Below are 25,409 nucleotides of genomic sequence, written 5' to 3' on the forward strand. Positions count from 1 at the left end.
CCACAAAAATTGTGGTAGAGTGTATTGTTCTATTCGTATTGAATATGCATTGTCACGAAAACGCGTACACGCCAGTGCTGCCAGACTTGCCGATGCACATCCGTCGGCCATCACCAACCATCACAACGTATTTTGCCTATTGGGCAAAAATGACCCATATGGCGGTTCTAGGTTGGAAATGATTTTCTTAAAGTACCATATGGAATACACTATTTCGTACGGGCGCATTCGAAAGATCGTTAAAAATAAATAAAAGTCAGAAAATTTCAATGGGTTGTCACGCCGGCAAGCGGAATAACACAACTTTTTCGAGTGCGATGGGACATAAAAGTCTCTTCGGCGGTTCTAGTGTTAATAGGCTAAAAGATTGTGTGTACCGGGATGTACAATGTGGTACTTGAGTTTATGAAGAACTATTGAAATTAGTTTCATTAAATCATATTTTCCTCTTCTTATTGGCTTAACGGCCTTCAAAGACACCCCAGCCATCAAATTGCTTTTTAAACTTGTTGATACCACGTATGGTTAGACAGTCAGTCCTTACTACGGAGGAACGTCCGGATGGGATTTGAACGCCGAACGCCTGCAGTGTGAATACCGGCAGCCTACACCATCGGAACACCCTGGTAGAACCAAAGTTTTAGGTTGAATGAATATGAATATTACTCCAATTTTTTCAGAGATTCTTGTACAATTTCAAAGGCCTGTTTTTGGTAATCCAAACGTTTCTGCACTTGAAAATAAAAACATTTAAGCTCACGATTCAACTTGTGAAAAAACAGAACAGGCATTGAAGTTAATTAACCAAAGAGAACAAATATATTTTTTTTAATTTCTTAAACGAAGACTCATGTCTCATGTCATTGATGTTGTAAAGAAGTTAATCATTAAATCGAGCTTGTACTACTAAATAAAGTTAAGTTCTAATAGACAAGCATTACCCGGAACCAAATCACAATTAAAATAAAAATAAAAATATACCAATTTATCTTCCAAAAATTTCAATTGTTATTGACGCATCTGGTGTCAAAAGTTATGAAATTAGTTAATTTGTTTTATTTTTGGTTTTCGTTAAGAAAATATACATATTTAATCATGCTTTGGAGGATTGCAAACACAGAAAAAAACCCTGATTAGATTAAAACAATCAATTTAAACTGCTGTCTGTAATCACTGTTTGTGAAAATTTGTCCTTCTACTTTCACTAATGCAACTCGATCGGTGCTCTTCCCTTAATCAAAACAAGCCCCAGGCGCAAATTCCTTCCTACCAACATCAATGATTAACTGCCAGTAAGTTTGAAGATTTTTTTTATGTTTGTCCTTGTTTTCCGCTTTTCCTTGGTCCTGTGCTCCCGTGCAAAGCCGTCTCGTAAACTTGGCAAACCGAAAACTGTGTCACCGGCAGGCAAATAAAGGGATAATGGATTTTGGTTCTACAGCAAACCATTCATCTTACTTGTGTATGTTTACCGACAGGCAACATCGTTTACGATTTGCTTTAAGGGTGTGCTGTGCGCAGGAACCTTCCCATCCCCCCAAAAAAATGGATATGTCCACTTTAAACAACTCCCCAACACAGAGTACGCACCGGGGCTTGAGAAGACGAGAGCAGCAAACTTTTAAACATAAACGTGTTTAAGGATAAGTTTCAGCCCAAGTCTAAAACGAACAAATACAGTCGATTACGTTGTTGGTGGTGTAGCAGCGAACAAACATGAAAGCACTACAAAGTTTTGGTTCACGCAACGCGCTTTAATCCACCAAAAACAAAGATCAATCGTGAGAAAGGGAAACGAACCTCTTTTACGGTGGCGTTCGAGTGAGTTGGGCAAGAAGTTAGTACTGATGGACATGATAGTAGGACGGCGTTTTCTTTCGCTTTCACGAACAACCAGTAGCCTGTAGAAGTAGAAGAAACTTTTCCATTTCATTTGCCATGCGACTTTTCGCGCGTCGTTTTTTTTTTTGGAATAAATTTTTAAACCAAATTTTGGAGCTTCGTTAAGCGTGTAAAATAATAATGTAGAAAGAGGTAAGATTACTGTGAAGCGTTGCTACAGCACAAACGACAAGAAGTTATGGAAGCTCCAGCCAAACCATATAAGAAGCTACTGGTACAAAAAGACACATCAGAAGAGTGCAAACTCTTTCTCTCTCTCTCTCTCTCTCTCTCTCTCTCTCTCTCTCTCTCTCTCGGTGCGTTCGGTTGGAACAAACAAAGGAAATAACTTACACTAAATCAAGTGAACAACTTTTCGCCTTACGTCCAACCGGTTCCGATCCGATTCTCCTGGGACCGAACCAGGGAAGGATGCTAACGGATGAGAAACAATGATGGGATTTCCTGGCCACACCGGCCACTTGCCACTACTAGCGCTCCCTCCCCCCGCCGGGATTTCCCGTCAATGAGCGGCGTTCCTACTTCGCTCGTCCCGCAATCCAATCCAAATCCTTACACATTTTTTGTATCCTTCCACCGAAAACGCCCTTACTGCCACACTCCAGCCCACGCGTAGAATAGTTGGAAAAACTATTGGTGTTCCGTTTCCACCATCACCACTCCATTATTCGACCGAATGAAGCATGAAAGAAGATCTTCCTGTTGATTAAACTTTTGCTTGCGATTTTTCACATCACCCACTCTCGTTCGTCGCGTACCCTTTTGTAGAATACTTGACGGTTGGGGGAGGATATGAGTTTGTGTGTGTGTGTGTATATTTGTGCTCGGACTCGACTTTTCGATTTCGTAAACCTTTGCTTCGTATCTCACGGGCTTCACCACCAGTCCTGGCATCCTTTTTCCAAAGGTATCCTCTGATTACGGAGAGCTCTTTTTCACATTTTTTTTCTCTCTCTCTCCAAAATCTATTCTCGGCCCTTTACATCTTTTTTTTATTCCATCCAGTGTGTTCCGTTCGAGTACACTACAAATATTCAACCGACCCGTTCACGTTAGCAAAGAAATGTCTCCACACCGGTGCCACGACGGGGAGGTTTGGTTTTCGTACAAATGAGAAAATCAACACACGCCCCGAAACTATTTGCGAGAAATTTCAAGAATGCGCCGGTAGGCTGGTTGCAAAAATCGCAACGGTAAGGATCGCGGATGGTTTTGGGAAGGATGTTTTGTTAAATTCTATGGAAAACTCTTTGCTTCCAACAATGCTTTTACAACGCAAGGGGCAATAGCGTTGGTCTACACATACAACAAGGCTCGGCCAATTTTGGTTTGTGTTTGTGTGTGCGCACATAAGAGTGCGGGAAGTTTTGGGGATGCATTTACTGTCGCTGAGCTGTTAATTCGGATTAGCGAGAGCACTTTGCAGGCATCTGACCATCGTTGTTTCGGTTGGATTCCTCTTTTCTTGGGTAGATGTGTGTTTTTTTTCCAGCCCCTATTAGCTGTCAACAGACACGTTAGCATTTTACTTTCTACCCGTATATAGTACGGCAAGGATTTAAAAATTAAAGTTCTTGAAAAACAAAGATTTGAACAGATCTAGGAAGTAGAGGATCAAAATAGATCAAACATACATAATAGGATTGATTGAAATATTGGTTTTAATAATCTATTTTGCAAATTTGAAGCAAAACACGTATTCAGATAGTTTTTAAACATTAATTTTCTTTAAGTTTCTTAAAAAAATTTAATAATACAACAAGTCATATTTGCAAGGTATATTTGAAGTGCCGTTTTTTCATAAGTTTATTTTTACTCGTGGCATTTTTATTTGTAGAAATTGGATCAATCAAAGTATTGGCCATTAGTATTTATAACTTTCTTCCACATTTCGGGTAAATCGCGGATTACTTTTAGGAAAAATGATACGTTTTTCTACGCAAACCAGGTATCCAACCAATTCTGGATCTGGAACCAATTCTGGTGTCAGACTCGGTGAATACGGCGGGTAAAACATCCCATTTGAGCGTATTAAGGTAGTTTTTCACAGGTTGCGCAACATGTGACCGAGCATTGTCATGCAGCAGAATAACTTTTTTCGTGGCGTGATGAGTATTCTGGCCGTTTTTCACGCAGTTCTCGGCTTAAACTCATCAATTGTTTCCGGTAGCGTTCACCAGTGATCGTTTCGCCCCGTTTCAGAAGTTCTTAGTAGATGACGCCGAGCAGGTCCCACCAAATATCCAGCATATCTTTCGAGCTATGGATGTTCGGCCGAGATGATGATGTTGGGGCATACCGGGGGATCCCCATGAATTTTTGCGCTTAGGGTTGCTGAACAAAATCCACTTCTCGTCTCCCGTCACGGTGCTGAACAGGACGCCATTCTGTTGTGCCGCTGGATCAGCAATTCACACATGAAGAGTCTGTGTTCAATGTCCCACGGCTTCAACTCGTGTGTTATCCATTTGCCCTCCTTCTGTTTCATGCCAAACGTGCCAAAGCTCTCAATGCTCTTCGGTTGCCGTTTACTTTGCTCGACACAAAAACAGCAACACCTCCCACATATGGCGCTTATCCGGCTCAAAATCAGACATTTTCAAGAACTAGGAACTTTTACTCGCACGAAATAAATACTAATCTGTTTACACGGTTTGATTTTGTAATTCCCGAACTTGATTTATGACGTTTGTAAACGCCAAAATCGCGCCACAGTCCACAGTGGCTCCATCGATTTCAAAACGGCTGTTATTTGTTTGTGGACCTTGTAAAATTCTACAGATTTTGTGCGAGTGATTATTTGCAAATTTTGCGTGACTTAGAAGGTCTTTAACCCCAGAATAAGTAATATTAACTGATTATCAAGTAATGTATAAAGTTTTTGGGACATAAAGTCAGTACCTAAGATAACAAATTTTAACTGTTACAGGCAACAACAAATCAGTTTTCGTAGTCAAAATTTTCAAACAGCAATTCTGTCAGCAATTTCAGTTAAAAGAAGCAAAAATAAAACCAAAACTTTGTGAGATGAGAAAGCAACAACTAGAAATTGTTTACTTTAAAAAAAAATCTTTCCCTCCACTTCTCTTTCTATCGTAAAGTTGAGAGTACAATTAAAGAAACAATTGACTTATTTTAATGTTTTAAGTGGCACAGTCTTGCATGTTACCGAAATTATAAGTCAAGTCCCATTTACGTATTTCTTAACGACATGGAGCAAGTTACTCGATCGCTTCTCTAAATATATCCTAATCGTTAAAAAAAAGAATGGTCATTACCCTCAGCTTACACAATACAAATGGTTTGATTAGGTTCACATCTTTACCAACTTCAATGAATAACTCCAAACCGAAATTATCGTCAGCAGTACACGACAATACGCTCTACTAAATTAAATCGTACTGTGTTACAATCGTCCATTGAGCGCCATTCCTGTGTATATGACCAGATACAAACCACCCTTTGGTATCAACAGTGCACAAACTGCCTTACACGGTTTCACTAACCCAAACAGTAACAGAGATTCAACATCAGGGCGCGGCGGACGCGAGAACCGAGTGGATTCCTTTTTTCATCGCACAAAGCACGATTCCACTAGCCTTGCGCACCGATATGTTCTCCCGCACGAGGATACATTCTTGCCGGAATGAACGAACAATGTCGGCGGGTAGTGACGCGAATAGAAACCGTACAAAATACGACATATCGTTATCACAACGTAAGCGCGCCCGATTTGCCATAAAACCACCAACCGGGAGGGGGGAAAAACTCCGAGGATTCCGGTACAGGAGTCCCCCAACCCCCCCCCGCAAGGGAATGTTTTACGCTCGCTGGTCGATTGATAATGGCACAATAATTCCAATGCCAACCATGGGAACCAATGGCATTCTTTGGGTCATTTCATTTCGGACTGGGTGTCCGAAAGCTGTCTGTTCGGTTGTACGTGTGGAAGAACTTCATCTACGGAAAAGCAACTGTGTGTGTGTGTTTGTAGCAGCAACAACATCATCAACAACAACGAGAAAAAGTTGCAGTCGTAACAAATGGGATCCTCTTGGCTTTCCTATTTTTTTCGTTTCTTTTTGTGATAGAACTTTTTCACAAATTTAATCAGAACCATTTTTCTGATCCCTTCCCGTGTAGAAAGGGGTGTGCTGGCTGGGCACGATGGGTCAACACATTGCTCAGCATTAGCTCGTTGGGTTGAATGCATGTGTAGAAATGGGCGATGGAAGTTTTTTAATACGAGTCCTGTAAAAGTTCCTGTTTACAAGCGTGAATGGATGTGAAACGAGTTTTGACATGAAATGATCCTATATTATTATCTTCTTGAGCGTGCTTTGTGTAGGGAAAGAGGGATTTAATTTGAATGTAAATGGAACTGAATATTTAAGTAAATCATGGAAAAAACTTTAAGAGTGTGCAAAATAAGAAAAAGTTAGCGAAACATAGAAATTAAATGTGGAATTTTAAAATGATGGCTTCTAAAAGCTTTCATGGCGTTGATTTCAACCACTGATTTTTTATTTCGCTTTGGTATGCTAGAAATTGTAGTGAGTTTCTCGTATGAAAATGTATAAGTACTTTCTCTTCGTAGATGAAATCACTTAGGAAATTATTTGAAATTTATATTAGTATTACAAAAGTTATAAGAAATATGATCGAGCGGTTCTTTGAAATACAAAAATACACTTTTAATTTTGTATCATGCAATCGTTTTTACTGTTGTTATGGTTGTTAATGTAATATTTAAAGAAAACTTTCCTGCTGCATTTACTTAATGAACAATGTAATCAAAATACTTGAAATAAGGTATTTGATATGTAAAGAAACGCGCTTAAAATAAAGTAAGAACAATTAATAAAGTTGCATATGCTCCTTTGTTATTTCCATCCAACAGTGGCAATTTAAACGGTAGCCAAACTAAGCAGTTACGGGAGGCTCCGAGCTGATGGGAATCTCGCACTAGTGGCGGGTTATAGCTACTTGGAACGAGCCCCGCAGCCTGATCTGCACGGCCCAATACGACTTGATCTGCAGGGACCTAATAGACCCACCCTCACCAACCCAAAGTCTCGCTATTTCTGCACCAAGACTCGGTAAAAGCTGGTTTAGGAGATCTAAGGTCGTAACTGGCGACCTTGTCGTTGGCGGGATGTCTGGGTTCGATTCTGTAGTAACCTTACAGGGTTATTGTCGGCTCCTTGCGTTTAACAGACGTAAGGGTCGCCAGCGACAACATTAGATCACTGAACCGATTGAATTAGGTTTGAACGACGTGAAGTTGTGTCTGGCGGTTTTACTGTTGGCGGAATACGTGAATTAAATGCGACTGTAGCTTCACAAATTTGTAGTGGCTTTCGGACTCCTAGCCACAACATCTAAATGCTTGTAGCCAGTTGAAAGCGTCAAGGCACGTTGTTCCAAAGAGGCCACAACCCCTTAGCAGATATAGAGAGGACAACTTTGGGACCATATCTGGCAGCAACAACATCCACAACCGCGCTCCCCCGGGATAAGGTGCACTTGAATTGAGGGAGAAGGAAATATCTACCCTCAAAATAGGATTTAAGTTTAATGAATTGTTAAGCTGGATATAAAATTAGATTTTAAGGAATACGGCCTGGCCGTCATTACGAAACAAAAAATAAAATAAAATAAAAAAATAAAGTGTCATTCACTTAGAATTCGATCACTCATCACAGGCTGTAAACGAGAAATTTTTAACGTATAAAAATAATTTCTACATGAAACGAACGGGGTTTTTTTTTGTTCTTTTATCACAAATTCAAGTAAAATATTTTTGTTTATGTACCGATGAATTTAAGCAACTTACTTTTGATTTCTATCATAAGCTGCAGCACAACTGATTTATCCACTTAAGCAGCTGTTCATTCCAATAGCATGCGTTGGCATGCAATAGCATGCAGTTGGCAAAGCTGGCCAGAGCTGAATTAGGTCTTTATGAGCTTTAATAAAAAGCAAGTCGAGTTCATAAATTGATTTGTTATAAAAAATCGTATTTTATGGCCCCAAAGCTGCAGATATGGCTTGCCATACCATGAGTTTGCGGGCAAATTTGTCAGCAAAAACGAACATATAATTGTTGCCTCAAATCTATTTTTATGTACGATTTGTCATCCATAAGGACGCAACCCGCGTACCTCGTAAGAGCCTGGTGTAAAACATTTTTGGAGGTTTTGCGACGTAATTATGCTTCTGAGTTCTGTTGGGTTGTTTTGAGGCAAGAAAGGAGCGCTAGTCTTCACTCAATCCGATTCTTCTGATGGTACTTATGATGCACCGTCTTTTTTTTTGCAGTATCCCCATCCGAACCTTATTAAGGAATTTTCCTATTTTTCTCCCAGACCAAGTTAAATTTTCTAAGTGGGGGGCACAATTAATTGTCTACGTTGCAGCTCCATCGTTAATAATAACTGAAGCAAGCACAATCATGCCAAAACGACTCCGTAAAAGCGATGAGTGCTCCAATACCTACTCATAGGTGTCAAAGAATTCCATATAGCACTTCTGGAGGAGATGCTATACATAACATAGAGTGACCAAATTCTAAACGAACATTACTTTTGTATACCAAACCGAAATCAAAAATCAGTAGAACGAACCAAAAATATATGGTCACACGCCAAAAAAATCATAGGAAAATGTTAAAAGTTTCTGGTATACCTTGTATTTAAAAATCTAAAGTTTGTTAAAATAAGAGACACGATGGTGCCTACGTTAAGGATAACACTAAAGCGTTCAAAGTGATTCCTGTAAGACCTTCAGTCAATCGATTGCTCACATAGTCCACAGTCAATCGATTGCTGTACCGCAACTGTCACGACAAACTTCACACCGTGTTAATGGCGAAGGCTACCAACCAAAGAGTGTAGTTTACCGCCTTATCAATGCTTGAAAAATGATCCTAATTGCAGTACTGAGCGCTTTTGTTTTCTTATACTTTCCTTAATTTATTTTTTCCTAAACTCCACCGCATGAGGAAATCCGCATTGTGCTACTGCTAAAAGAATTTTCATGAAAATCCTTCACATCAGTTAATGCTGGGAAGCGAAGCAAAATCGAAAACAAACACAAAAGCAAGCTGAAGGTTGATCATTTGCAGCTTAAGCATTTTCAAAACCCGGATTACCAGCACCTATCTCTCTCTCTCTAGCATCACTCGTACCGTAACGGATGTTGTGGTTCCGAGATGCACATTTCCACCATCGGAAGGAAAGCTGGGAAACTGGACAATCAAGCAAGCTGGCGAACGTGAACTACTAGAACTTGAAACATGAAAACTATTGAGTGGCAACAACGGTCATTTGTCCGAAACGCTTCCTCGTAGTTTTTTTTTTTTTTTTGTTGCATGCTTGTGTTTTATGGAGCAAAACTCGGAATCAATGCCGGGACGGGACGGGACTTTCCGTGTGGGGGGAAAAACGGCAGGGCACAAACATTCGAAAACCCCCGGAAATTATCCGGCTGTTGGTTTTGAAAACAATCCTGCTCCAAACTGTTTAGTTGAAACAAATTTCCTAAATGGAATTTAGACCTCGGCTACACCCCGAACATTTTGTGGCAAAGAATGTACGAAAGAATTGGAAATACAACCGAATGCATAGGCAAATGCATTCCTACACAATCAGCGTTCATAAGTTCAAGCCACAGTTTCCACGGTCGGAGGGGTAGTGAGGGATTATAGCGGGACAGCAACGCTGGGAAAGATGCCTCGGGTGCACCGTCTGCAAGCGGTTGGGTTTATTTCCAGTTCGCTACCTTTGGGATAGTGCAAAAATTATGCCAATCTGCTATCCAGGGTTGAGCTTCAATTCCGTAGCATTTTGTACGCCAAATCGAGTGGCCCAGCACTTGTGTGCGTTTCGAAAGCTGGGATTGTTGTGCCTCAAGTCATGTTCGTGTCCGCAGCTTAGAATTTACCACCACAAGAAGCTTTTGGACGGGAACTTTTGGGGAGCATGAAGAGGGGTACCGGAGGAAGAGAGAATAATCATCAAAACATCAAGCACCACAGTTGGCTCCGTTTGTACGAGCAGTGTTTGCACCATTTGCAAAACATTCGCCACATTTCGGGATGGAAAACATACCAGCCAAAATGCCTTAATCCGATTCAACAACGGCGGGGTCTCAGAAACGCTCTAAGCTCGAGTCAAGCGGCAAAGCACTTCTAGTCTCTTGTTGCCTGTGTATGGAGGACCGCACAGAACACCGTCCCTTTTCCGCCTAAACTCCGCCGTAACCGATGATGGATCGCCTGACGAGCGGAAAGTTGAAACAGGTTCATTATTTTGAATTTATTGATCCCAGTAATGGCAACCGAAGTGGCGTTATCTTGCAACCGAACCCATCTCGTCCTCCCAATTTTACCACGGTCACCCCCCGTTTTTGAGCAGCGATCGACTCGAACCGGTTCACGAAAGGCAACATCATTTTTGTGTGCGCGGGAGCAAATTTATGACTTTTGCCGCATCACTTCCCTTTGAGCCGGGAGGAAACGTGAGCAACGAAGAAAAGCTCCTTTGGGAAGCAGGAAGCCGTTTCTGTGGAGCAGGGATAGTTAAACGTCCGTGAAACAGCTTGCCATTATGGTTTAACCTGCTGTGCTCCCGGTCCCGCAACCCCTATCAACTATCAACCCCAACCAACTTGTTGGCAGTTGATAGTGATCTTGGTTAGGCCTCGGTTGGTGGACCCGTGCACCCGGAGCGTGAAGAAGATTCATGGACCAATACATTAAGTTACCTGGGTGAACGCTATTGTGCTTTAGGATATTAAATCCTTCAGGGCTATTGGAAAATAGTTTCCCAGCTGCATCGTTTGGTGCATGCAGCAAGGACGTGTTTGCCAGAGGGTGGTTTGAGATTTATGAGCTGATGGATTCTAATTAAGCGTTACGAATAATGCAGGGTTGAAATTGAAAGAAATCAATCTTGTGAGAATGATGCGAAACGTCACAAAGGTTTGCGTATGATGGTATTTTTGAAGACGTTTTTATCGTCTTGATTTAATGCCTTGTTTTTATATGATTGTATAAACAAACAGGTGAATAAACTACTCCTCTAAACACTTTTCGTACAGGGAAGAAACAATGTACAAAACATTGCGTATACACTGTTTGACGTCTCTTTCCAAAGTTGATGAAACTTGCAACAACTCTTCAATAGGGAATTGTGAATTGAAGTTCAGTATTTTTGGAATTACTAAAGTTATTCTAAGAATTCCAGCCATTCCAGCCAATGTAGCAAATGAGACTTGCCAAACTCTAATGGCCAATGACGTCAACTGTGCGATACACAGAAAGATTTTTATAGATCAGACATGAATCGAGGATTGATAATAACGTACTGATGGGATTCTTTGAATTGGGGCTTTATCTATGAGAGGTTCATTCATCAACAGCGATACAGTCTGACTGTCCTACATGAATTAAAAAATAGTATTCTTTGTGTATGAGCTCTAAAACTACAAAATATCACTTCAGAAGAATTCCAAACCCGGTGGTGTAGGCGACAGCGCCACTAGTCTTCACACGGCAGGACCGGGGTTCAAATCCTATCTGGACTATCCAACTACGTGGATATCGGCAAGTCTAGTAAGTCATTCGATGGCCAGCGTGACCTTTTAGAGGTCGTTGAACCAAGAAGAATTCCAAACCACTTTAGGATTATTGATGAATAAAAATATTGGTATGTTAGTCTCTGGTAAAGGTGTAGCCGGACGCGGACCAGACCGGCCCGGACCACACTCAATTACAGGCATCATTATGCGTCTTCCAGTCCTGGTGTCATCACAACGCTTTATCAATCTGGTCAAACAAGTGTATAACGATCACTGTTGACTAAGCGCTGGATGGACTAATCTTGCAGAGGAAACTTTGTGTCTTCTTGCTTTTTGCCCGACTCAAGGCTTTCCTTTTAAGGCCAGCAGCCGTAGCGTAGTTTGACTGGTCCAACAATATGACTCCAAACGTGAATTCCAAAACGCTACATGCATCAAGTCCCCGTATTGTTCACTATTTCGTTCGATGCAGGGATATGCCAACATCGTGTGGAGGCCTAACGCAACACGGTTTCTGACGCGGCGAGAGACCATCCAGCGCAAAAGCATGCGTCTTGGACATGCTTAGGAGATAAATTTCAAGCAAAAGATTCCCGAATCGCGGGACTTCTCGGCCATCAGCCTGGCCCAGCTTCTGTTTATACAACTGTGTCAGTTATCTGTTAAATATATTTATATCTATAAAACGATTTCGCGAGGGCTGACTTGTCCATCGATAAAAATATACATTTAATATTAAACAAAGATTTTCACACCAAACTGGCGAAAAAACCAGCATTTGATAGACAAGATTTCTGCAAGAAAATTCTGACAAAACCTTTTAGTACTACTCCTAATAAAACTTTAGCAGTATATTCTTTCCGAGATACAGTACTAATAGTTAAGAAAACATAGCTTCAATCCAAGTCAGCATGCATAATGTAAAAAATTTCATAAAGCAGATAGAATGAAGATATGGATTAAAATAGAAAATCAATATCATCATCAATGTAGTCGTTATGTTTGCTAACATTCTAAATCAAGTTCTGAAGCTATTTGAACCAAAAGTTCAAAAGTTATGACTAATGTGCAAAGCTTCCAGAAGATTGATCACTTGTTGGTCAACCATTCAAAACCGAAATCACCCACATACCGATGCCGGTAATCAACAGAAAGCTTAATGCAAGTTCTGTTCCCGTTCAACCATTGCAAAAAAGGCTAAACACTTCACGATGGTTCCGTTGCTCCGGGCTACGATGAAGATGGCCAATTAAATATTAGTTTGATAATCTATCATGATTTGCGAAAACGTTGCTATCTTTTGACTACAGAATGTTCATATTGCACTGCCAGCTTACAGGCAAACACAAACACACTCTCGTGTCGTGTCCGTACAGCGGATGAAGAAGACCCAGTGTTGCTACGAAATGTTTCCCTCTTTTGAGTCGAACTCCTGGTCCTGGGTCCGAGTAAAAACTTTTGAGCAAACAGTGTTGCTTGCCATTTTCCATTTTCCGACAATTTCCAGGCACAGCTTTGCAAACGAAACGGGTGTATCGGTTACCGGGTTGGTCGGGGGGATGATCGGGTGATAAGCCTCTTTCGAAAACATCTACCGGAACACGTTGTTTACGAGTTACCTGAGTTCATCTAGAGTTAGTTATCGTCTAACGAGAAGGCTTTGTGAGACATCATCATCATCGTCAAGCATACACTAGCCGTACGGGAACGATTCGGACGTACTGGTGCTCTAATGGAAGGAACTTATTTTTTCCCCCCAAAACATGAGACAAACCCCAAGACTTTGTTGTCAAATCGAGCAAATGAAAAGCTCACTCATGTAACGGGCGAGCGCAAAGAACAGTAGAGCAGATCGGAAATCGATAAAAATTATCCCAACCATCGGTCGAAGACATCAATGCCTTCCGGATGCCATTTAGGCATACCGGGGCCTTTCATTTGCCACATGCCAAATACAAACACAGAACACAGTTTACTGGAGCTTTGGAGTTGAACGAAAGGGCGAAAAAGGGAGCGTCGTATTTGTGTTCAGCAGAAATGGTTCGGCTATAGCCACATAAAAAGAAGTTTCCGAGTAGGAAGTGAAAATATGGTTATTTAATCCGGTGCTGAGATTTTGCATGTGTGCGATCCACAGCGTAGACAGACCGAGCCTTCATCTGCTGTTCCTCCCGCTTTTCTGCGTTTGCGGGTGTGTTGTGTCTGGTAAGTGTCTGGAACTCGGATTAGAACCCATTTAAACTAACGCTCGTGGAACAGGGTGATGTAAGAGGAGCATCTCGGAAGCCGGAAACCGGAAGTAAATTACTGGCATTGTTAGGTGCTAGCAATGGCCGGAAAACGGAACTGCATTGCTCAGTGGTCAGCATCCCAGGGTTTTGTGTATGCTTAACCACCGAAGGTCTAACACACGTCGTTTTCTCTCGTTCGGTCCTCACGTGCGATTCGCCGGAACGTTCGTCTACATGTCCACTTGGTACCGAAATTGCTGAGATCCTACCTTTTCCACGGTTGTTAGGTCAGCGTGACGGAGAATGTGCAGGCCGTTTGAAACGTTGTTTGAATTTGGCCAACGTTGTCCCGGACGTGTAGCCCAAAGGTAACTAACATACCAGTGCACGCCGAGTTCTCCCGAAGGTAAACATTCCCTGGAACTGGTGCAGTGTGCAGTGGGGCAAATTCTACAAACAGCGGGGCGGAGAGAGGCCGAAAACGCAATCAACTTCACTCCGTAAACATGCCCTCGAGAAGGTTTAGTACAAGGCATTGGTAGCAGCGTGTAATACGACCGATGGGGCTTACTCATGGTCTTATAAGTATACGATCGGGATGTTCCGGGAACAGTTGGCCAGGGAAGGTACACTGCCTAAGTGCGTAGCAAAAACATATGTAGCCTGCAAACAGTGAGGTTATGGCCGGTGTCTCCATTTTGGGAGCAACGGACATTTTTGGGGACTGTAAATTCATTAGCTGTCCATTGGATGACTAGGTTCGTTAAAATTGCATTTTCCAGGATAATAGTTAAATGGTAAAGATTGCTTAATTAAATGCCTTCATGTTTCATTTTGGAAGATTTTGATTCAATTGTTTCACCAGAGAACCGGTTCTCAAAGCACATTTTCTACACATTGGGAATGTCATAAACTACTCAAAAAACAAGAAATGTGTAAAACCTTACGAAAAGTGATGTGGTTCGCATGTACGAAAACAAAAGAAACTACCACCTATACTTACTTGATACGATTGTGCACGAGCAGCTCGGTGATGCTCTTGCCCAGCTGTGTGTAGGTCGTCTCGACAAAGACCAGCACTTTCGGATCGATGCGCAACCGTGCTTCGGACCGGTGATCCGGCGTTAGCGCACCACCGATTGCGGTTTTCCCGTTCAGCATCCGGCAGTGGATCTGTGGCGCCGGTGGTCGTGCATCCCGATGCATAAGACTGTTGGCAGGGAAAGAAAAACAGAAAGAAATGTATTAAAATCGAGTCACCGCCAGCAGTGCCGAGCATTGTAGTTTGATTGAAAGACGACCGAATGGGTGCCCCACGTTGTGGGTAAAAACTTAACAGACACCACCAACAACAAGCGAGGATCCCGCACACGGCGGGTCTGGATGGTTTCGATAAAGCTCCCAGCATCATCCCACATTCTACCACAGTTGTTCAGGGACATAAATGGTCCTAGTTACCGTCAGCGAAGACAGCAGCAGCAGCAGCAGTGCTACGACAGGAACAAACAACGTTGTAGTAATCGCTTTTGTGGTCAAGAGGATAGAGTTTGTCACAAACAAATCGTCGCTTGTTTGTCCTCTTCACTCTGTTTTAGGCGAAGAGACTGCTCCATTCATTTCCCCGGAGTGCTTGGACACGCTGCTCGTGGGACACATACAAGCGGGTTCACATACTTGAAACTGGATTTTTGGTACCAATTTCCATTTTCATTTGCATGCAGTCAGTTCACATTCACTCACCCTTTTACTGACGGCTGTGCTTAGGTAGGTGGAGATTCAGTTTCAGTAGTGTTTTGAACGAGGCATGGATTGCTCCAGGTTCCTCCACTACAATTTTGTTACAGCACCGGTTTAGTAGGTTTAGCGGGTTTAGTGGTTCGATAATTAATTGGCACTGGTTTCAGTCGGAAGTTTTTGCATCGATCCGATTGATACACACACATGGCTTGGTTTGTCGCTGCAATTGGAAATGACGCTGAAGAGTAGGACAGTGTTGTGGTAAAGTGATTTTTTGTGAAATTGCTCGTAGGTGCAACCACGACTGCGTTGTATAAAGCGACACCAACTGAGCTGTAATTGTAGAATCAAGCGTTGAATTGAGCTAAAGTGAATTGCCGTCAATTGATGAGAGTTACAGGATGGTTCCGATTAAATAGTAATAGACAAATAAATACAACGCACCAGTAAAATAAGTGGTGGATTGTATTGGAAGCGTAAATGAAGCGTTGAGTGAAATATAAATGAGTGAATTAAATTTCTTTTGATTACGTAACTAGGTTTGATGGGTTGTGACCACATTTGTGGCGGAACACAAAACATTTAACACTGCTAGCAAGGATCGTTAGGACATTAAAAAACGGCAAAGATGCTAATAAAAGGATTTTGCATTAATTTGATAGTTCAACTATCCAACTACGTGGTATCGACAAGTCTAGTAAAGTAAGCCATTCGATGGCCGGCGTGATCTAAAAGGTCGTCAAGCCATGAAGGAAATTCGATGAAATTCCATTACTAGTCTATTGATTACGGCTACGTAGTTCCAGCGTCAGTACTTGTGCTGATATATTTAAAAAATCGCCAACGCCTCATTTATGACTAAGTCAATATCTCGCTATGAATTTGCTTAGCGTTCATCAATACAAATTAAACTTATTTTTATTCTATATGACCAATTTATCGCTTTCAATATCTGTAGATTAAAGCAGTAATCAAAATACTTTTTTTTGTATAAATATAAAATATTTGTATGCAATAAATAATGTCTTCTCATAACTAAATAAATTATGCATACAAAATATGTGAACCTGGGAAGGATAATGATAATAAAATAAGCAATAAGTTTTCTGCAAATGTTTTTTCATTATTTTCTTGTGGACTTGTGGGCTTACGCTAGTTGACTAACTAGTTTTCAGCTTTTCAAAGAATTTGCTAATAAGTCGGAGTCTAATGTCGAAGCAAACCTCCGATTAAGGATTCCACATAACACTATAGTTATCAGTGCTAAGTGGAGTTTAGATTCTTTTGCGTCATAAATGTGTTTAACGTTAGAGAAACTTTTTTGATGCGAGCTGTCAGTCGCTTCAGTAATTGAGTGATTATCAACTGCTCCGACAGTAATAGTGTCGACCGGGACTTTTGTACAATAATGCTGATCTTATCTGTGATCTTGTTTCGTATTTGCGGGAATGAACGAATTCCTGGGATGCATGGAGTGGAGAGATCAGGTCAAATTCACATCCGGTAAAATCGCGAAAGTCGACAATACGGTGGAGAGCCGTCATACTCAAATAAAATTTAAAAAAATTAAATCGCGAAGGTTTCGGTACCACACCTGATTACCACATACAAATTCTCAAGACAAGTTGTCAAAAACGGAAGATTCGAATTATGACAGTCGTTTGTGTTGTCTGTTGGAAAAAAAACTTAACGAAAGGCAAACTTACAAGTACACTGTCAAGAATTTGTAATCTCTAGCACAAACGGAGACTCATATTTGTCAAACTGTTTACCGTCACCTATTCGAAACGGAAAGTCGTCAAACTCACTGGTTCCTGTGTGTTTCCAGTTCGTTTTTTTGTTCAGTCCCGACCAAAATGTGAGTATTTTACTTCAGAAAGCTAGGGATGCCACTACGGGAGAAAAAAATATTGTTGGGCATATTGCTGCTCATTTGGTTCCATCTCTAATGAAATGTTTTTGGCCGGCAACGTTTCTTCCAAAATATTTAAACACTTGGTAAATGCTACTAAGAAAGTTGGTTAAGCACTTGCTATATTAAAATCTTTCCCGGTGCCATTTTGGTTACCCCCCTCCGCAAGAACCCGCAGGGTAGCAGCCAACATTTCTTTTGGCCTGAGTCCTTTTGCCCTTACAGGCGGAAACTTTGGCTCAATCTCATTAAGAATATCAAGGAAATGCCTTCAATACATGAAAAATTTTCTTGAATCTGAAAAAACAATATCGAGAACATATCAAAAAGGGTTTTACACAAAAGTCACAAGATAAACTCACGCTTGATTGGTTAGTTCCAATGAATCGATCATACTACGAAGCAGCCAACGTTGTTTAGTAAGAACTTCCGTTCTTTCATCATCACTACTGCTACCATCGCTCACATGATATCCTAAATATCAGCTACAACACAAAATATCTTCTCAACAAGAACAGTTGTTTACACTTTTGGCTTTGTTTTTGTTGGTTTCATCACTTTGACAGATTGATTTTGAATCAATCTGTGCATAACGCAATTTTTTCCGTTTGTATTGACAAGCTTGTCTTGCGACTTTTCCGTTTTTAAGAGATAGTCAGACCTATAAACAGTCTACTTGGTCAGATACTTGGTCCAGTTGAGTAAGATGTAAGAAATTTTAAAATCGGTAATTTTCAATAATTTTGTTTTTATTCATGTTGGACGGCCAATGCTAACAATTAACTTGAAAGTAAGATACTCCTTTCATCTTTGCTGGGAGACATTTCGTTCTCTGAGCCGTGAAAATCCACCATATCTCGGATGTGCTCGGATGTTCCGTTGCGTATGTTCCGTCATCCAAAGCCAAAGTCATGTTCGTAGCGAGGGTTTTATCGTGTGATCCATGCTTGTAGTCCTGATGATAGCGAGGGTCCTGATCGTTTTCTGCTCGGTTGGTAGAGTGGGTCTTGTCCTCTCATTTGTATCCTCCTTCTCCCTTTCGCTGGTTTGTCCGTCCAAGACATCGGTCGTTGTAACTTATTGTAGCACCCAACCCTTCACGCATCACACACATTTATTCATTGGTTATTTTCAATATATTCGATAATCTTTTCTGACGTTTGAAAGGTATTCTTACATTGGAAAACATTTCAGCGGTAGTTATTAATCATTAATATCCACGTTACTACATGATAGGTTTTTTTTTTTATTTATAGGGAACGACCAGGCCGTATGCAATCTGTCAGAATAATAACCATTTGCGTTCATGTCAACGTCATTGAAAATTGCAATCCAACTTTTCTTGTATTCTACTGTTGAATTCCTTTCACATTCAAACGGATATGAATTTGTACGAAGCACCCACGCGTGTCAGCGTATACTATCGTTTACCGTAAAAAGAATGGCCAATTACATTGTACCGTTAGACACCACCCGATGTTTTGTAATACCATTGCAGTATTCTTTTATGATTATTTTTTCTGCACGCAAAAAATAGTACCAAAAATGATCGGAACAAACAACAACAACTGAAAAAGCACATCTAAAAGAAACGAAGCATTGGCCGAACGACGTACTTACTACTGTGTAACATTTACGTTTGACGATTACGGTACGGTAATTTACAGTAAAAGTTTCCACGGTCATTAAGTATCGATTAGTAAGATGGTAGGAAAACCTTCCTGCACAAATTCCTGGACAGGGAGCGCGAAGTGTTGGGGATGTGGTGCCCCAGTTTTTGAACAATTTATGGAAAATCAGAGCTACAACTACCCCCGCGCGAACATAATTATGCTGCGTAATATCATGTGCGCGATCAAGCAGTTTTTGCAAGGGAAAAATTCACCCAACAGCTCACCGTGGAAAATCACACTGATTGCAGGGAAATATAATCAAAAATCTGATAAGTCGTTGAGTGTTTCCCCATCTTCTGCCGGACGGGCGAAGCAATGTTGGCAAGCAATGGAGGCACGTAAATGCACATCACTTTGGTCCAATTTGCAGGAATTGGCATGGGCGCAACCATGGCACGAGATACCGGAACCCCTTCTAGTGGGAGAGAAAATTGCAGACAAATTCTTTGTGCTTCGCGGTCGTTTTCTTTCCTAACTTCGGTCCTTACCGATTGTGCCGCCACCGGTGGCAGAAATGATGCATGGAGGAAGAGGCTCTTGGGCGTGCCCATGCTGCGTGGAGCAGCGCGTACTCAAGCAAAGACTACGAAGCCAATGGATGCTCTTTTCACTTGCAAATCCTGCTGCTGCTGCTGCTGTCGGTGTGGTTCGATGTTTCCATACACTGAAAATGCACCGACCGGCAAGACCGAAAACCTCAAATGCCTTCCTCCTTCTAAGTGGTTGCGGTACACGACACGAAGCCGCAGCTTCGCCGTACGCGAAGAAATTCTCCATTATAACGTAATTAATTTAAATTTATGCCTTATTCAGTGCAATAATAAGCAATTAGCGAAACCATCGACACTATCTTTACCCGCTGCTGAGTAGGGAAGTGCTACGAAGGGCTCTCTGTCGGTGTGCTTCACCAACGCTGCTGGAAAGATAATTGCACTACTTCTTTATCTTTTTCTTTCCTTTTTTTTTCCTCCAACCCAATTTCATCTAACCGCTTCGATGGATGGGTTGAAGAAATCGGGAAGGAACATCAGGAGAGAAGAAAGAAAACCCTGACAAGCGATGCGCCAATGGGAGAAAAACTATGCAAAGGCATCTTTCGTCCTTACATTTATTCCTGTCCATCGTGCAAAAGAGCACTAGCGAGACATGCATCGATTTTATCTTGAAAATGCAATTTTGCCGTCCGCCCATTCTATCTGCGTTCATCTGCACTTCAGAGTCGTATGAATTATGCACAACTTTCATCGGCTGCCTAAGATCGATGCAAACGGGATTGGACGGAATTTGCCAGAAAAAATCGGAAGCCCGACAATCAATCGGAAAGATGGAAAACCCGGAATTTATTCGCGTCATCTCATTTTCATCTTAACTAGATCAGATCGAGTGAAAAAAATGGCACTTCAACGAGAAAATTGAATCCATTCAGAACAGAAATAATAATCGATTCAAACCCCGTTTTTAACATGTGTAAGGGTAAAATTTAATTTACTTTTTACTAGCCACATTCTTCGTACTTCTGCAAAACAGTCTGTATTTAATGACAGAATAAAAGAAGGGAAATTGAGAAAGAGGAAACATCCAATGCTACATACGAAATGGAAATTTAATGAACATTTTATCCTAATAGCAACAATAATGAGTTTACCCGGGAGTTAGCCAAAAAAACAAAACCCAGGCGACGGTAATTAAGAACACATAATGACCAGCAGATGAGATGTTGAACCGCAATAAACAACAGAAATTCAGAAGATTCCTTTCACTGGTTTTCTATTTATGTGCTTTTTTTCCTACGAAAGCATATGGTGCTCATTAAAAATATCATTTGCCAGACGATATAGTCTGTTTCTGGTTTGCAGAAAACGGTCAAATAACAAAAAAAAAAAAAACAAACTTCAAAATATGTTGCACGATAACTCTGGTTCTGGATGGTAGAAAAAAGCGTGTGGTCTATTTGTTTTGTACATCTTGAAATTCACTAACGCGCTACATCAGCAAGGAATCCGTTTCCGGAATGAAAATGGCCACGAACTGGTACTTTGACCATCGCAATAGCACTTCGCGTTGCTGGCAGCACTGTTTCAATAAGAGTTTGTTTGAAATTCTTCACAATCGCGAACGACTTTCTACTCGAACCTTTTACAACCCTCTCTCCCCTCCACCCCTCCCCTAGCAAAACAGCGATACACCTCCAACACTTGGCCATTACAATAAACTGAGATTTTTTATGGCACTCCTGCATCGAGGCTCATATTGAGTGGTTTGGTCGGCACCCGTTGCCCAGTGTTCGTTTGGCATGAGAAACATTTATTGCACACATATCCTTCCCATCATCATCAGCATCATCCTTGCCATCGTGAGCAAGCAGATGAACTCCTTTGCCTGCCAGATCCTTCCCGTTTTGCCCGCAGTTTTTTCCCCAATCCCAATCCCGAGGGAAACATATCGCTGTACAGCTGGTGTGATACTAAGAACTTTTCAGTGCTTGCCCTGTACCGCCATATGCCTTCCCAAACGGCGTGTTGGAGTTATGAATATTTGCCAGCATTTTTATGTTATTCCACCACCTTATCTATTGCGCTTTTCTCGACGCTCTTCAAAACTGGCGCACGCTGTGCAAGCTCGAATGCTGCTTCCGTCAGGCGTCTTCCGGAAGCATTTGCTGAGCTTTCTCCTGTATGCTCCGATCTCACGCCTCGTGAGCTGATTGAATATTTTGTACCACACACACACATACACACGCAACAACATTGGAGCAAGACTCACATGGTTGAAATAGTTTTTGGGCACCACTTCGGCAAGGCGCTTCGAACTTTAGAAACGAAAAATGCTATTCATTTAGCAATATATCTTGCTTGCTGGGCAAGATAAAAGTGTGTCTTTGTGCGGTAACGATACGAAGAACTGGGGTGATTTTATTGAGCGGGGAAGCGTGGAAAATGAAGCTTCCAGGAAATTCCAGGATTATGTTGGTTGCTGATTTATTCTACTGAAGATACTAATTCATATATGATAGCATATTATTTTAAGTACGGGAAATAATGAAATATACTACAATCATTTTTAGCATTTATCAAGGATGTTTCTTTAAAATTGAGTTTTTTTTAATTTAATTTCACTTAAAAGGATATATTAAACGTTTTAAAGGCAAGGGGTTAGGCCATGCCATTTTCATCACCCATCGCTCTGCTTTGCCGCCTGGAGCAATGGTCGCTCTATTACTTTCCATTACTGGATTCTTAACTGGATTCTGTGTTCGTTACAAGTTTCGAAAATTTGTAAGATAAGTGAAAAACATTCTCAAGGGACCTATTTTTTTTAAGGTTAGGATTGGTCTAATCGGATTTTTAATAGTTAGAATCGGCGGGGAAGCCCTGCTGATTATACGAAAACGTCTTTATACGGCAGGACCGAGGTCCTATCCTATCCGGACCGTTACTCCGTAGAGAGGACTACGTGATATCGGCAAATCGGGTAAGTCATTCGATAGCCGGATCTACAAAGTCGTTAAGTCCAAAGAAGAAGATCGGCCTAATCATTTTGTTCCACCCAAAGCTACCTAAATATAAATAAAATAAAATGTTCATCTTTTTATGTTTCTAATTTCGTTCTACAAGCTAAAAATGACTTGAATTGGTAATACTAATTCCTTGATTTAATTGTTCCCATAACTAGATAATCAGCCAATCAGTAACCATTTTTATTTGACTTCCAGGATAAAGGTTTATTGGACGCGCCCGGTGGTATAGGCGACTGCGGCGCGGTTTTCAAACGGGGTTTAAGTCCCATCCGGACCGTCCCCCCGTAGTTGAGGACTGGAATGGGTTTTCGGTTTATACGAAAAAAAGACAATGGAGGAGGATTTATTTTCTGCTATTTACATATATTTTTAGCCTAATAATGAAAATCTTGATGATTCATTATTACATGCATTATTACATTAGTTTGACATGCGCTCAAACAAATTGCTTGAGCGCATTGCATGCTTTGCTTTGTTAGCGCATTTGCATAGGCTCAAACCAATTTTTAAAGCACTTTTGCCACTCTGATTGAGGTACTTCAAAAACGTGGTTTTTGAACACTTCAACAGCATCTTATGGGAACAAAAATCGTTGACCAATCTTTTTCTCTTGATGTGCACGAATGAAAAGAAGTCATTGGGTGCCCAGTCAGGGCTATAGGGCGAATGACCCATCAATACGACGTTTTGGCCAGCCAAATAAGCGATGGTTTGAGCCGATGTGTGAGAGCTCGCATCGGTCATGGTGAAGAATGATCCGTCTTCTGTTGTTCGTTTTTCGAATTTCTCCGAAGACTTCTGGCAAACAAATTGTGGTGTACCATTCGGAATTGATCGCCCAACGTTCTTCAAGCGGAACAGTCGCCATATGATCAGTTTTGCCGAAGAAACAGGTGACCATTTGCTTCAAGGTGCTTCTTCCACGGATAACTTTCGTTGGATTTGACTCGTCGTTGAAGACCCACACGGTTGTTGTTTTGTTTCGGGCTCATACGCATAGATCCATGATTCGTCATCTGTGACGATCTTGTAAACATCTTTTGAAGCACCATGATCGTATTTTTCAAACATTTCCTTGCACCAATCGACACGAGCCTTTTTTTGAGCGATTGTCAACGTATGCGGGAATCAACGACAAAAACCCCATTTTTACGGTCAGGTGTTTGCACAAAATTGTGTTTATGCTGATGAAAGAAATGCCCAAAGACGCCTCTATCTCGCAGTATGTCACATGACAATCTTTTTCAATTGCAATTCATTATTCCAGTTTTTACCAGTGCTATAGGATGATGCTTCATCGCCATACAAAGATTTGAATTTTTCAAAGCAGTCTTGTCTTGATAGTCCACGTCGAAAGTTGTGAAAAATGATCACACGAAAATGATCACGGGTCAATACCATTTTTTTAACAAAACTGATTTGTTCAAGTCAATGTAAATATCACAAATGATGGTCGCACTTCAAAAAGTTGTGAGTGTGATTATGCTGCAAAATGTAAAACTTTCGAATAAAAATATCAGCTTGCATCTGGCAACACTTCTTGTCCCCTAGGCCAGAAATGTATGTAGCAGCCTACGTATTGGATTGGAATATTAGCACATGGAACGTCTGCCAAATTTGAGTGTGGATTTTGGAACCGTTAGAGCTCGAAGTTACACGAACTTAAAAAACGGTATAGTTTCGCTCCATCATAGAGCAAGCTTGTCCCGTTTAGTCTACATGTAAGAATTTAAATATTTAAAGTAAGAGACCATTTCCTAAAAATATAATCCCAAAAGAGGAAATCAAATTAAACCGTAACCGTTGACGATATTTTAACTTTATTTTCAAAACAACACATAAAAATGCCACCGAACTGTCGCATACAAAACCATTTCTCCTGCGCTCCGATCCATTAAAACGTCAAAATCCCGAACCTAGCAACAAAAACGCATCCGCGGAACACGGAATTCCAGTCACGTTCTCAGCACCGATTGCTACTGGTGCGTCAGTACGGTTTTATATTTAGAAAATTATGTGACGGATTATGTGTGACTGTCTAGCGATAAAAGCCGCTTCCCTTTAACTAAATCAGATCTCGCAGCCAAAACAAACAAGTAACGGGAGCGAAAACCAATGCTCGAATTCCGAACGTTCGTTGTGGAAATATTCCGCTACGTTTTTCGGGAAACTGCGCTAGCCACGACACGCGACCACTAAGCATCCGTGGTGGTGTATCTTCTTAAAGTGCTTTGAAACCGTTGTTCGTAACGTGTATTTAAAAGCTGTGCCGTTGCTGTGGAATGCTTTTGCTTTGGAGCTGTTCCTGGATTGTTTGTTCGCTTTGTGCTCTCCGTTGCAATACCTTCGGAATTGAATCATGTGCAGGTATGATCCGTGGATTTTCTACAGTCGTAAAAGAGTGAAAGCAGAAAGACCATCCAATCCATTCAGCTGGGCCAAACATCAAACGAACCGGCCCAGCACTCGGGCAGCAGCTTGCAAACGTCAAGATAGATGTTCGCATTGTGTGCGCACCGAACTCATTCCTACCCGAATTTCCTACGAACTAGGAAGCGGTGGGTCCGGTGTCCAAAAAAGCTCATCACGAGATTCATGAGCGTTTGATGGGAGATAGCGAACGTTTCCCTTCGTAGTTTTTTTCCCACCCTTTCTTGCATTGCAAGGACGCAAAACGTATCTCCCCGGGATGGAAGTCGATTGCCGAATGGCGGAGAAAAAATGAACTAGCATAGATGGGAAGATGATTTTCTCGAGATCGGCGCCACCTAGCAAGAGCGCCAGAGCAATAGGATTTTGCGATGCGAAATGGAAATGTGGTCTCCAGTCGAGGTTCTTTTGAATTTTTAGCAACA

The 25,409-nt window shown here is 41.3% G+C and overlaps 3 protein-coding genes across 4 annotated transcripts in view; 1 reads left to right on the plus strand and 2 right to left on the minus strand.

The window, feature by feature from the left end:
• LOC126563082 (peptidoglycan-recognition protein SC2-like) overlaps nt 1–10,685 on the minus strand; it is a 260,445-nt gene extending 249,760 nt beyond the window's left edge. The window contains exon 1 of the mRNA XM_050219695.1: nt 10,679–10,685. The gene's annotated coding sequence lies outside the window, so the exon portion shown is untranslated. The remainder of the gene's footprint in view (nt 1–10,678) is intronic.
• LOC126561503 (bifunctional heparan sulfate N-deacetylase/N-sulfotransferase) overlaps nt 1–25,409 on the minus strand; it is a 120,536-nt gene that overhangs the window by 23,979 nt on the left and 71,148 nt on the right. For both annotated transcript variants that reach the window (XM_050217694.1, XM_050217693.1), the window contains one exon: nt 14,719–14,925. In XM_050217694.1, coding sequence (XP_050073651.1) covers nt 14,719–14,925 — 207 coding nt within the window. The remainder of the gene's footprint in view (nt 1–14,718; nt 14,926–25,409) is intronic.
• Nucleotides 14,077–25,409, plus strand: part of LOC126561303 (nuclear pore membrane glycoprotein 210) — a 359,207-nt gene continuing 347,874 nt past the window's right edge. The window contains exon 1 of the mRNA XM_050217359.1: nt 14,077–14,083. The gene's annotated coding sequence lies outside the window, so the exon portion shown is untranslated. The remainder of the gene's footprint in view (nt 14,084–25,409) is intronic.

Source organism: Anopheles maculipalpis, chromosome 3RL (genome assembly GCF_943734695.1).
Source record: "Anopheles maculipalpis chromosome 3RL, idAnoMacuDA_375_x, whole genome shotgun sequence".
Classification (NCBI taxonomy): Eukaryota; Metazoa; Arthropoda; class Insecta; order Diptera; family Culicidae; genus Anopheles; species Anopheles maculipalpis.